General features: G+C 33.1%; 1 protein-coding gene across 3 annotated transcripts in view; it reads left to right on the forward strand.

Annotated features, from left to right (window-relative positions):
- Window positions 1–460: 460 nt before the first annotated feature.
- The window catches only part of LOC149557017 (uncharacterized), a 138,829-nt gene continuing 125,293 nt past the window's right edge, over window positions 461–13,996 (forward strand). For all 3 annotated transcript variants that reach the window (XM_089831672.1, XM_089831674.1, XM_089831673.1), the window contains exon 1: window positions 461–670. In XM_089831672.1, the coding sequence (XP_089687798.1) occupies window positions 548–670 (123 nt within the window). In that variant the 5' untranslated portion in view covers window positions 461–547. The remainder of the gene's footprint in view (window positions 671–13,996) is intronic.

Below are 13,996 nucleotides of genomic sequence, written 5' to 3' on the forward strand. Positions count from 1 at the left end.
AGACTAAAGCACATCACAAAACAATCAATATTATTGATCTTGAAAATACTAAATAATACAATTTCAAATTGCAACCAATCTAGTTCACATTTTTACTCTAGAAAGAACAAAACAATTTTTACCTACATCTGACAAGAACTACAATGCAATGCAACCTTGTTCATATATTCAACATCATTTTACTATCATCAATTGTAAAATTAGATACCCTAAGTCGTACATTTTATTTTTGACTATTTAATTAATTTATAATACCACTTATTTAACCAAAATTAATCTATATCAATCTTCTCATTATCAATTCTAAATTTGGATACCCTAATCTCTCAAGTTTTTTTTAATATTTAATTAATTTTATAATACCACTTAATGCAACCTAGATTAATCTATACTAAATTATTAAATAATAATAATAGTAATAAAAAAGTTTATTTGTGTGATTGGCTGCTTGAATCAATTTGTGTAGTCATAGGCGTTGTGGCGGGACACGGACTACCGAGACGATCATCCTGGCGGGCAGAGACCCTTGTCTGTGTGAATTCCTGCAATGTCTGGCTTTGCTCCCTTCGCAAATAATGCAGAACCTCCATTTCGTCCACCTCCTTCTCAGAGGCAGCTCAACATCGGCCTTAACATTCCCCTCAAGGCGGTCGCGGTTGTGCCCCCTACTGTATGGAAAATCTACTTCCCGTATCTTGCTATTTATTCTTTGCTTCACTCGGCTCTTTCCTTGGCTAGGATTTCTAATATAGAGATGCAATAAGCATGCGCTAGCAATATTTGATTTTTATTAAATCTTTTCAGGACTTTTGATACAAACAGTAATGCGCTTCAATCTCCAGATTAGGGTGATTTGATTACGCCTTTTTTTATTTGAATTGTACCTAAGACGGAATGCTCTTTATAAAATATCAGTTAGAGGGAAAAATAAACGCCTCAATAATCTCTGTTGGTAATTGTCGTCACAGTCTAGTCCAGCAGGCCACTCTTTAGCTATCGAGTATTTGATTTGGCCGGTGGAGAAGTTGCATGATTAGGGCAATTTAATTTCTGTGATGCTATGTGAGCCTAACCTCCCCGGAATTGCTCCTTTTGACGCTAACGGTGACCATATTGGTGAGGGCCTAAGAATTACTAGCCTTGGAATGCCACGATGGCGAATGAGTACTATAAGTTATCTATAAGTGGGAAACGTTGCGACATTTTTTTAAACAAGGGTGCCAAAGACTTCCAAAGATCTTTTCTTCAAGTAATATTACTCATACAATTATTTAAAGGAGTTTTGAATAAAATAATTCAAATACAGACATTCCAAGCTCTTAGGAATTTTATCTTGCTATGTAAGAAAAATTCAAAATTATTTCAAACTGTGGACAATGCAGATGGATGCTATTTCGAAATAGCACTTAAACCATCTGTATTTATGTAAGCCTGAATTGTTTTATCTTAGCCTTATAGATCAAATTACGGAGCAAAGAGCCCACAAAGGGGTAAAAGTCTCCAATTACAGTTATTGGACGGACAAAAATTGGAAACAACTCCTATTGGCGCATTTCACACACAAGTCTTTATGCATTTATTTTAATCTTTTTTGGTCGAAATAAACGGTAATACAAGCTGAAGAAAGGTACATAGAAACAACATAAGACAAAATAACCAAGGGTTATAAAAGGTAGATTCTCAACCTATTATTGACAGAGAACATGAAATATGACTAAGAAGCAAAAGGCATCAGGTACGGGAAATCTAAAACACACTATTGGGATCTGCTTGCTATATGTTTATCCATATCTTCAAATGTGGGCAGACTCGTTTTATGAGCACCATTCTTGTGGAAGAAAATCTTGTGAGAAGTTATAAGATGCATGTGGCCTTTGATCTTATCTAATTGATTGTTCACACTCTTCAATTTGGAGAGGAGCATTTATGAAACTCATTTGGTTTTGAACCTTTATTATAACATCCAATTGAAAACTTGTTTCCTGTTGCAAGAAACTAATCTCTTGGCTTGCCTTTACAAATCATTCAGAGATGAAAGAAATAATCTTTGGGTTTGACAAATGTGGCTTACACCTTTTGACTACTCCTGCGTCTCCCTCCCAAAAGCATTCATTTTCATTATTGTTTTATTGAATATTTTTGTGCAGGGACTTAATTTGCATCCTTTCAATTTTAAACACATCGAAATTGTTCTCCATTTCACTTTAAATGTTTTTCATTTCTCATTACCCTCTTCATATTGTCAAAGTTGATAGTATTCTAAACAATCACAATTCCTTGCTCTTCTAAATTGTAAATCAGTATTAGGATATGACAACATTAACTTCCTACCGTTCATTTGTGAAGACTGAGTTTTGGAAGTGTGATTTTGTTTTCTAAGAGAAACATTGATCTAGTCGAGACTAGGGAGTCAAATGAATGACAACCTTTCCCTTGTGGTAACACCTAACAGAACACTTCCCTAGTAATTACAAGGGTCTAATAATGTTCTAAAAACAATTGTATGTCCTCAACACTTGGGTAGCAATATTAGTCTATTATTGTTATTGATGTCAACTTGATGTGTGTGGATGTGTACTTATTGTGTGGTGACTAATGGAGGTCCATAAATGAGTGTTCTAATGTTGTTATGAAGTCTCATGATGATAGAGTGAGTTAATGGTGTTTCTGGAAGGTGATGTGTAGGAAGTTGAACTATGTAGGAAAAATAATTTGATGTCTAAGTGTAATGACCCCTTGTGAGTGATCTTATTAATATAAAAATAAATTTATTATAATTATCTAAGTGTAATGCATAATCCAATCAAGAATAATCTATTTGCAAGTTAGGAAATTCATGCTATTTTGACTATAATTCTAATTTAGACGGAATGTTGAGATACAGTAGGTTGCTTTGAGACCAAACTCAATGGTCTTCCTCAAGGTTTTTAGGGATCCAAGCCCTTAAGCCCATCTTGGACATGTCCTCAAGGTATTCTTTGGAGACGCTAATCCTTACCCATCTCAGAATAATCTGTTGGCTGGATTTAAACAGGCCTTTCTTGTGCTGTATCCCTATTCATTTCTTCTAGTTCAGAATTATAATGGTCTGAATATGGTGCTATTGAAATAAATAAATAATGGATGATATGGAAGGTACTTACCTCAGTGAAACATAAATCTAATTCGTTAACAGAATATCTACTCTGCTGCTGTATATGTGTATGTATCTGTTTGGTTATATCAGATGCAGATGCTTTGTTTATTGATATCTTGGTAACTTGTACGTTGTCTACCAGTTATCTGCGGTATCAACTGTCTGCACCGCAGTATTACAAACTTCCTTTACTTCTGTTTATTTCTGCTTGTGATGATCCTTCTAATGATCAATGCCCCTGCTTTTATAACTATTGTTTGGCCTTAGATGTGAAGGAGGAGTCACAGCGGTTCGTAATGAACGTGTAGCTTGCCGACACTTCTGTTATCGGGTTGCTTTAAACTAATTGTGATTATTGCTGCTGTATTGACGAGAACTTCCTTGTCCAGACAGAAAGGTCAAATGCCTGCATGGCATTCATCCGTAGGATTGATATTGTCACCGACAACCGTATTAATTTTAAGGTAACGAACCTTATTTGTTCGTTTAGTTATTTAAATGTTACTATACAATATGAAGATAATGAAATCTTTTTTTTTTTTTGATCAGTAAGAGGCCGGAGCCAAGATTCATTATTATTATGTGATGTGATTAATTATTATTTATTAAGCTTGTGTAGAGTTGAACTCAAGACTTCTCATATAAGAGGCTCACAATTTACCGTTGTGTTGTGGGCTGTTGCCTTATTAAGATAATGAAATCTTATTTACTTGTTCACTTATTATTTAATTATTGATAAACAATATATATTTTAAAATATTAATAGACAATATATATTTAAATATTGATAAACAATAAATTATTAAAATATTGATAAATAATATATTTAGATAATGAAATTTATTTATTTACTTTATCCACCAAATAGTAATTCAGGTAGGGGATATCACAGTCCACCCCTCCTAATTTTACTTGTCCACAAGCAATTACGAATTTTATTTGATTTGTTAGATTTAACGAATCCTTTGTTCTTGTTATACCACTTTGTTCCATCTCCAAGTTTGGATTAAATGATACAACCAATAGTTTAGGATAAATTGATCAAGTGCAATGAATGCTATGAGTGATTCAACTTGATGCGAATAGGATTGGAGAATGGAGGATTGACTCGCATTTAATATTTGATGATTGATTAATATATAAGCACAAATTGTAGGTTGATTGATAGATTTCATAATGTCCATGTTGGAATAATTGTTGTGTTGCCCAAATGATTCCAAGCTTGTATGATTCAATGTCTTATTGTTGTATTTTTTTGGTGATCTTTTGATAAATGATTTGAATGATGATTGTCTCCTATATGAAGGTTGTTTACTTTCAAAGATTGCTATGCATCCAAAATGAAATTATTTTAAGGGGATGATAAACAATTCTTAATAGTTAACACATTAAGCTCAACTCATCCTTAATTCTTACATGCCCTCCTTAGAATGATGGGAATGGGCGCTGGACACTCATCTATGAGTAGGCTCCCTCAAGGCATTGGAATTGCATTTTCATACCCATCTTGGAATCTTTCCTCAAGGCATTGGAAATACATGTCCTTACCCATCTTGGAATTCACTTCTCTTGAGGGGATTTACTCTGACTCTTCTAGATCGATAGAAATCTCTTGTATTTATGAATACATATTCATCATTCATTTAATCATTTTTTCAGGCTTCATTATTTCCTGCATTCAATAATCTGATCTTTTATTGACTAAAATGTTTATAATTATTTATACTCTACAGGATGGCAAGATCAAAGCTCTGATACCAATTGTAATGACTCCTTGTGAGTCGTCCTTTTTATATATAAATAAATATATCATAATTGTATATCATTTAATTTAATGCATAATCCTCTCAAGAATAATCTATTTGTAAGTTAGGAAATTCATGCTATTTTGACTATATTCTGATTTAGAAAGAATGTGGAGCTATGGTAGGTCGCTTTGAGACCAAACTCAACAGTCTTCCTCAAGGCTTTTGGGGATCCAAGCCCTTAAGCTCATCTTGGACATGTCCTCAAGCAATTCTTTAGGGACGCTGATCCTTACCCATCTCGGAATAACTTGTTGGCTGGATTTAAACAGGCCTTTCCCATACTGTATCCTTATTCATTTCTTCCAGTTCAGAATTATAATGGTCTTGGTATGGTGCTATTGATATAAATAGATAATAGATGATATGGAAGATACTTACCTCAGTGAAACATAAATCTAATTTGTTAACAAAATATCTACCGTGTGTTGTTGTATATGTATTTATGTATCCGTTTGGTTATATGAGATGCAAATGCTTTGTTTATTGATATCTTTGTAGCTTGTACATTGTCTGCTAGCTATCAGTGGTATCAGGTGTTTGTGGCACAGTATTGCAAACTAACTTCGCTTTTGTTTGGTTCTGCTTGTGATGATCCTTCTAATGCCCGATGTCCCTGCTTTTATTACCATCGTTTGGCCTTCGATGTGAAGGTGGAGTCGCAACAATTCGTAATTGACACGTAGCTTGCTGACGTTTCTGTTATCAGGTTGTTTTAAACTAATTGTGATTATTGCTGCTGTGTTGACGATGACTTCCTTGCCCAGTCGGAAAGGTCAATTGCTTGCGTGGAGTTCATCTGCAAGATTGATATTGTCACCATATAAATTTTAAGGTGACAAACCTTATTTGTTATTTTATTTATTTAATTGTTACTGCACAATATTAAGATAATGAAATCTTATTTACTTGCTCATTTATTATTTAATTATTGATAAACAATATATATTTAAATAATCATAGACAAAATAAAGTTAGATATTTTTTTTGATAGGTAATAAGCTACGAGGCCCAAGATTGTGTTTAGATTCAAAAACCATCTCAATTGGGCACCAAAGATTAGAGATGGATAGGTATCCTTCGTGTAGCCCTTACATAAATATCTTAGAGTAATTTGACCAATTTTAGTGACTGTTCTCAAATTTCTAATTTTGCTCTTGATAATTCCTTGTGAATATAACCTGAAAATTAAACTTGGCTACGATTGAGTTGTTAGAAATAACTGAAAATATGTCACTTATTAAAATTAAACTTCCATGATATCAGCTAAATTTAACATGTTTATCTTGACAGTAAAAGTTCTAAACCCATTTTGTTTCAATAACAAATGTCTAACTTATCATATTCGTTTGTCCTATTAGAATTTCTTCTCCATTCGCTCGTTTGTTAGCGAGATTATTAGCTTCTTTATTACCTTCCCAATAAATATGCTTTATGATTGTTTATTCAAATCGATCAACGATGGCTAGGGCATATTCAAGTCTAGAATTAAGAATCCAGTTTGGGGTCTCTCTTTTTCTTAGCACATTTAGAATAATCTGCGAATCTCCTTCGATAACTAATTTGTTAATACCTATCTCTCTACTTAGAGCTAAGCCTTCTATTAGGGCCTCTAACTTGGCTAAGTTATTAGACATTGCTTCTAAATGTTTGGCGTGTTTAGTTAGGCATGGTAAACAAGATATGTTTAAATATTGGTAAATAATATATTAAAATTGTTAAAGTATGTAGCTTCGGTCAGATGGATATTTGGGATCAATGATATATACATATGTATATATATACCAGTATAATTTACATACTGATATATATATATATATATATATATATATATATATATATATATATATATATATATATATATATATATATATATATATATATATATATATATATATATATATATATATATATATATATATATATATATATATAAAATCCAATTGAATGGTATTCTGCATATGATCACTGCATCTAATCTATGTTCATATATATACTTTCATCTGAGATCGTATCTTAGTATTGATCAAGATATATTCCGATCCCTATTTGTTTAGATCATTATCGATCTGCATAATTATCTTTATTGGGCTGTGATTGAAACAAGTTCATTATGGTCATTGATGTAAGTTTAGACTCGTGTTATGTCTAACTAAACTCAGAACGGGTATGATAGTCAAACACCGAACAGGTGTGATAGTGAATGGTCATGTTTCCATTTGAAGACATGCCCATTCACTCTCACACCCTTCCTTGATATATATATTTTCGATCTACTCGATATTGCTAGGCATTGAAATCTATTAATGCAAGCATATCTGAAGGAACATAAGCATCACATTTAAGAACATCTCTGTTATATTACTATAGAGCAATACATATATATTCTGAAGTAAATAAGATCCATTGCCATTAGAGTTTGAACATGCAAATAAAATTGTGCATCAGTCAACATCACTTCAAAATCTGCTAAGAACTTTACATGGTATCAGAGCCTTGTTAAGGAAAGATCTTATTAAGTTTAAGAGATCAGATTTTCACATTAAGTTGCAGTCTCTCACCATTCTTCAAAATGACAAACATTTTAAGATTCGAACACCACCTTACAAGTGTTGACAACTTCGAATCTTGGAAACTTCGAATAATGATGCTATTAAAAGAGAACAAGTTAGAATCTTTTGTAAAAGAGGAAAAGGAAGAACCGAAAGATGATCCAGAGAAAACTCTATGGATTGAGAATAATGAGAAAGCCATGAAAATGATAGTGGATGCTGTTTGAGATCATATAGTACCTATTGTGGCAAAACATGTAACAACATATCGCATGTTTAAAGCCCTTGAAAATGCATTTATAGTAAATAACACTGAAAGAAAACTTGCTCTTAAAAGACAAATGAATAATATTAGCATGAATAAAGGAGAATTAGTAAATGCCTTCTTTATGAGAATTATTGAATTGAGAGATCAATTATCTTCAGTTAGTTACGAGATTGACAATCAAGAGTAATCCCTAATAGCATTAGGAGGACTACCAAATTCTTGGGAGTCATTTGTACAAGGTATAAGTGCAAGATCTAAACTTCCAAAATTGGATTGATTAAGATCTGATTGTCTTCAAGAAGAGTTGAGACTAATGACTAAAGGAAAACAAAAGACTATAGATGTAGACATTCATGTTGTTAACACCAACTCTCATAAGAAGGGTAAGAAAAAGAACTCCAAAAGGAAAAGAAAATTTCATGGAAAAGGACATTCAAAATAGAAGAAAGACCTGTTTAAAATTCAATGTTTCAGATGTGATCAATATGGACATTGTGCACTAAATTGTCCTGATCGATCAAAACTTCAAGCATCATTTGCCAAAACTGATAAATCAATCGAGGGTCAAGATTCTGAGAAGTATGCCTTTTACTCAGTCTTGTCTAGTCAAAAATCAACCAAATCCAACACATGGATGGTTGATAGTGGATCTTCAAGACACATCATTGGATATCAAGATAATCTAGAAAACATGCAAATAGAAACAGATGAAGAAGTTACAATTGGTGATGATTCTGCACATTTCGTAAAAGGAATTGGGACTTGCACCATCAAATTAAAATCAGGGGAATCTATTCAGCTTTGTGGAGTTCTATATGTACCAGGTATTAAAAGGAACTTAATATCTATATCAACACTTGAAGATGATGGTTATAGAGTTACATTCATGGAAGGCAAAGTACTAGCATGGGCAAAGAATTCAACTATAAAGAAGTCTCAAACGATAGGAGTAAGACAAGGACTGCTATATGAGCTTTGCACTATGACAAATCATGCACTTGTTCATGAGAACTTAGATTCAAATGAAATCTGGCATTGAAGATTAAGTCATATTAATTTTCGTGCCCTAACATCTATGGGGAAGTTGGTAACTAGAATGCCTAAATTAAGTCAAATTCAAAATGAATATTGCAAAGGTTGTGCCTTGGGGGAAAAACACAAAAAATCATTTCCTCATAGTTTGAGCAAAATTAAAGATGTGTTAGAACTAGTACACTCTAACTTATGTGGACCCATGTCAACACCTTCCTTAGGAGGTCTTTTGTACTGTGTGATATTTGTTGATGACTTGGATATACTTCCTTAAGTGCAAAGAATTTGAAGAGATTCTTTCTAAATTTAAAGAATTCAAAACTATTACTAAAAACTCCTCAGGAAAGAAAATTAAAATTCTAAGAATAGATAATGGGAAAGAATACACTTTTGAAATATTTAAAGAATTCTGCAAACTTGCTAGGATTAAGAGGGAGTTTACAGTTCCCTACAACCCACAAGAGAATGGAGTTGCTGAAAGAAAAAATAGAACCATTGTAGAACCTGCTAGGGCTATGATATATGATCAAAACTTGAGCATGTCATTTTGGGCTGAAGCATCTAATACAACAGTCTATATTCAAAACAGATGTCCTCACTTGCATTTGGACAACAAAACTTTTAAAGAAGCATTTTTAGGCATGAAACCTGATATTAGTCATTTGAGGATATTTGGATGTCCTGTGTATGTTCATGTACCTAAAGAGAAAAGGACAAAATTAGAACCTACTCAAAGGAAAGGAATTCTTATTGGTTTTAGTGAAATAGTAAAGGGTTACAAAATCTACATACCTAGACAAAAGCAAATAAAACTCAACAGAGATGTCATCTTTGAAGAAGACATTGCTTTCAAAAGAGCCAAAATTTCAGATGAACTAGATACAAATGATTCACCCTATTCCCTAGAAGAGGTTTCTACTCCTGAGATTTAGAGGGAGTACCTTGAAGAGACTTCAAATGAAAATGAGATCCTTCCAGAGACTCAAGAAGAGAGTCTTGGCGATAATTCTAAGAGGCCACTTTCGGCAAGAAAAATAATAGAGGAAGGAAATGAATTTGTAGCACCTTCAGGGACATTCAGAGAAAGCAAATTAACATACAATGCATTCATGTGTGAGATTCCAAACTCTAAACCTTCTAATTCTTCTGAAGCTCTGAAGCATCAAGTTTGGAAAGATGCAATGGAATATCAATCAATATAAATATGATGTTTGGGACATAGTTCCTAGACCTAAAGGAAAAATTGTAGTGTCATCCAAATGGCTCTTCAAAGTTAAGTATGCTACAGATGGTAGCATTGAAAAACATAAAGCCTGTTTTGTGGCAAAAGGAAGGAATAGACTTTGAAGAAACTTTTGCACCAGGTGCTAGGTATACCTCAATCAGAGCTGTAATAGCCATTGCAGTAGCCAAAGGTTGGAAATTTCATCAAATGGATGTGAAAATTGCCTTTGTAAATGGAACTATTGAGGAAGAAGTACACTTGTAGCAATCTAAAGGATTTGTGACTCATGATGCTACCTCTTATGTGTGTAAATTAAAGAGGGCTCTATATGGACTCAAACAGGCTCCCCAAGCTTGGTATGAAAGGATTGACAAATATCTACTAAGTCTTGGATTCTCCAAGAAAGATGTTGATCCAAATCTTTATTTTAAAGTAACTAAAGGTGATATGTTGATTCTAATCCTTTATGCTGATGACCTTCTGATTATAGGAGAAGACCATCTCATTAGTTAGTGTAAGAAAAAATTGACTTTTGAATTTGACATGAAAGACTCAGGGATTCTTCATTACTTCCTTGGATTAGAAGTTCGTTAGAAGTCAAGAAACATCTTCCTACATCAAAAGAAGTATACAATTGATTTTCCTAAAAAGATATGGAATGTGGAACTATCCCTTTGTCAACACCTGTGGAAACCAACTTACACAAGCTAAAGGAAGCAACTGCTGAATCCAGACTTATGAATCCCACTTTATACAGATAGATAATTGGGTCTTTGATGTACCTTGTGAATACTCGACTGGATATTTGCTATGCTGTAAATGAATTAAGTTAGTTCACATGTGAACCTTGAGAAGTACATCTTGTTTCTTTAAAGCATATATTAAGATATCTTCAAGGCACTATTGGGTATGAACTTAAATATGAGAATACCAACTTGGAGTTAAATGGATATACTGATTTTGATTAGGCCTTAAGTGTAAAAGACCAGAAAAGCACATCAGGATGTGGTTTCAATTTAGGATCAGCTATGATCTCATGGATTTGCAGGAAGCAAGCTTCAGTCGCTTAGAGTTCAAATGAGGTAGAGTACATTGCAGTAGCAATGGGAGCAAGAGAAGCAGTGTGGCTTTGAAAATTGTTTGCGAGTTTATTCTGTGAGCCACCGAAACCTACCACTAATCACTGTGATAACCAAAGTTGCATCAAGTTATTTGTGAATCCGGTATTTCATGATAGTTCAAAGCATATAGAAATCCCTTACCACTACGTAAGAGACATGGTGGAAAGAAGAGCTATTTAGTTAGAATATATTAATACAAGTGATCAAACAATTGACATTCTCAGCAAACCTTTTCCTAAGGTGAAAGTTGATCATTTCAGAAAGAAATTTGGAATGGTTGAAATGTGAGTTTATGAGATTGAGTCTCAACTTTGTAAATTTGTATCAATATAAATAAAGATGTTTAAAGTGTAAACTCTTTTGTCACATGTGTGACTCTATGACTTATGGGCCTATCCTATGTGCATTATTAAAAGTTGACAATCTTTTGTAATGAAATGTTGACTCTAACATTATAAGGTGGTGACTTTATAATGATTAGATTACTATCATGATGAATATCATGTGACTTGATATTCATGGACAAGTCATGATAGTTAAAGGACATATTAATAGACATGATGTGACGTGATATCTATAGAAGATCATTATGTTCACTTATCATGGTGGATATTATGAGATGTAATATCTATGGATATACCATGATCTCTTATGGTAGACATCATACGACTTGATGTTTGTGCACACACCATAACTGGAAAGAATATCATGAGACTTGATTTTCTTCAACATATCACAAGTTAGGTGATATCACTTTTCAAAATAAGGAGAACCTATATGTACTTTGTCTTCCCTAGCTAAGAGGGAGTGTTAAAGTATGTAGCTTCGGTCAGACAATATCTGTGATCAATGATATATATATATATATATATATATATATATATATATATATATATATATATATATATATATATATATATACACCATTATGATTTACATACTGATATATATACATACACACACACACATAATCCAATTGAATGGTATTCTGCATATGATCACTGCATCTAACTGATGTTCATATATATACTTTCATCTGAGATCGTATCTCAGTAATGATCGAGATATATTCCGATCCCTATTTGTTTAGATCATTATCGATCTGCATAATTATCTTTATTGGGCTGTGATTGAAACGAGTTCATTATGGTCATTGATATAAGTTTAGACTTGTGTTATGTCTAACTAAACTCAGAATGGGAATGATAGTCAAACACCAAACAAGTGTGACAGTGAATGGTCATGTCTCCATTCAGAGACATGCCCATTCACTCTTACACCCTTCCTTGATATGTATACACTTGATCTGCCTGATATTGCTAGGCATTGAAATCTATCAATGCAAGCATATCCGAAGGAACATAAGCATCACATTTAAGAACATCTCTGTTATATTACTGTAGAGCAATACGTATGTATTCTGAAGTAAATCAGATCCATTGCCATTAGAGTTTGAACTTGCAAATAAAATCGTGCATTGGTCAGCATCACATTGAAATCTGATAAGAACTTTACAGAAATAATTTTTTTATTTATTTACTTTATCCACCAAATTGTAATTTAGGTAGGGGATATCACACTAAGTGGGAGAATGTTCTGCATTCCTTCGCATTTGAATGTAATGTCCCCTTTCTAGCACTTATAGCATAATGTTGTCGTGAGCCTATTTTCCCATGGTTGTGTAGGCTAACTAGGACATTTAAGGGACTTTGAGGCTATTTGGCCTAGGCAAGTTTAGTTGCAGATCATTAGGAGGTGTTTGGAGGCAGTTTATGGGCATACTTTCTATTTATAGTAAGTCATTTGGGCTTGGTCAGAATCTTTAGTAATGATGACATGTCAAAGGTAAATATTTAATATTGACGAGAATTTTAATATCATCGATATGATATATTATGCATTAAAGTTTATAAAATTAAATACAAATATCTAACTTTATTAATGTTGGACTATAATTAGGTAAGAAATATTTAAAGAAAAAGGCCTTTCATTTTCTAACACATTGTAGACATAAATTGTAAAAAGAGAGTAATGGTTTTATGCCACATTGGCAACATAAGCAAATGAGCTCTTATGAGAGTGTTATAAAAGAAATTCAAGAGCTCTTCTTTAAGCATGCAGGAAATTTATGAAATATTGGAGAATTCTTTTCAAGGGTTTGTGAGGACAAAATCCCTCATGAATGAAGATCTTTTTGATGTTGGAAAACACAATCATAAGATTCAATTGAGCTTCAAATTTAAAATCTGATTATTGAGACACCTATTACTTCTATTGGCATTGCTACAGTTAGCCTGGGGAGGGTTTGACTTGGGTATTTATGAGTTGAAGACTGTAATTGAAGTATCTTGGAATTGATCTGCAACTGCTAAATGCTTGTGTCATTACTTACATCAAGTCCAAGGTTGCCATACAAGTTTGAAACTCCTATGAGAAGTGTTGTACCTATTGGAGTTAAACTCATAGACGTAGGGCAAGTTGTACATGACCAAGACAGGCCTAATTTAGCTAGCAATAGGTTTGCAACACACCACAACAATCTATGACACTTGAAATTTGAGTCATACAAGTATGAGAATATTAAAGGAGCTGTGCGGGGTTTGTAGTTGATAAATTGTGTCATACATGCCTGGTAGGAGTTGTACCAGGTCTAAAACTATGATTTTGGTATATAACTTCATTAGTCATTTGTTTGAGCATTCATAAGCAACGAGGTTGTAATATTGACTGAGGATTCATGGAGATGGTTTAATGGCAATTACTTCAACTATTGAAATACAAACTAAATAGGCAAATAACTGTTAAGAGTGCTATACTCTTAGTACATTCTTAGTTATCCTTTTTTGGTTGTTACTAC

Source organism: Cupressus sempervirens, chromosome 5 (genome assembly GCF_028749045.1).
Source record: "Cupressus sempervirens isolate cs-2001-9-10 chromosome 5, ASM2874904v1, whole genome shotgun sequence".
Taxonomy (NCBI): Eukaryota; Viridiplantae; Streptophyta; class Pinopsida; order Cupressales; family Cupressaceae; genus Cupressus; species Cupressus sempervirens.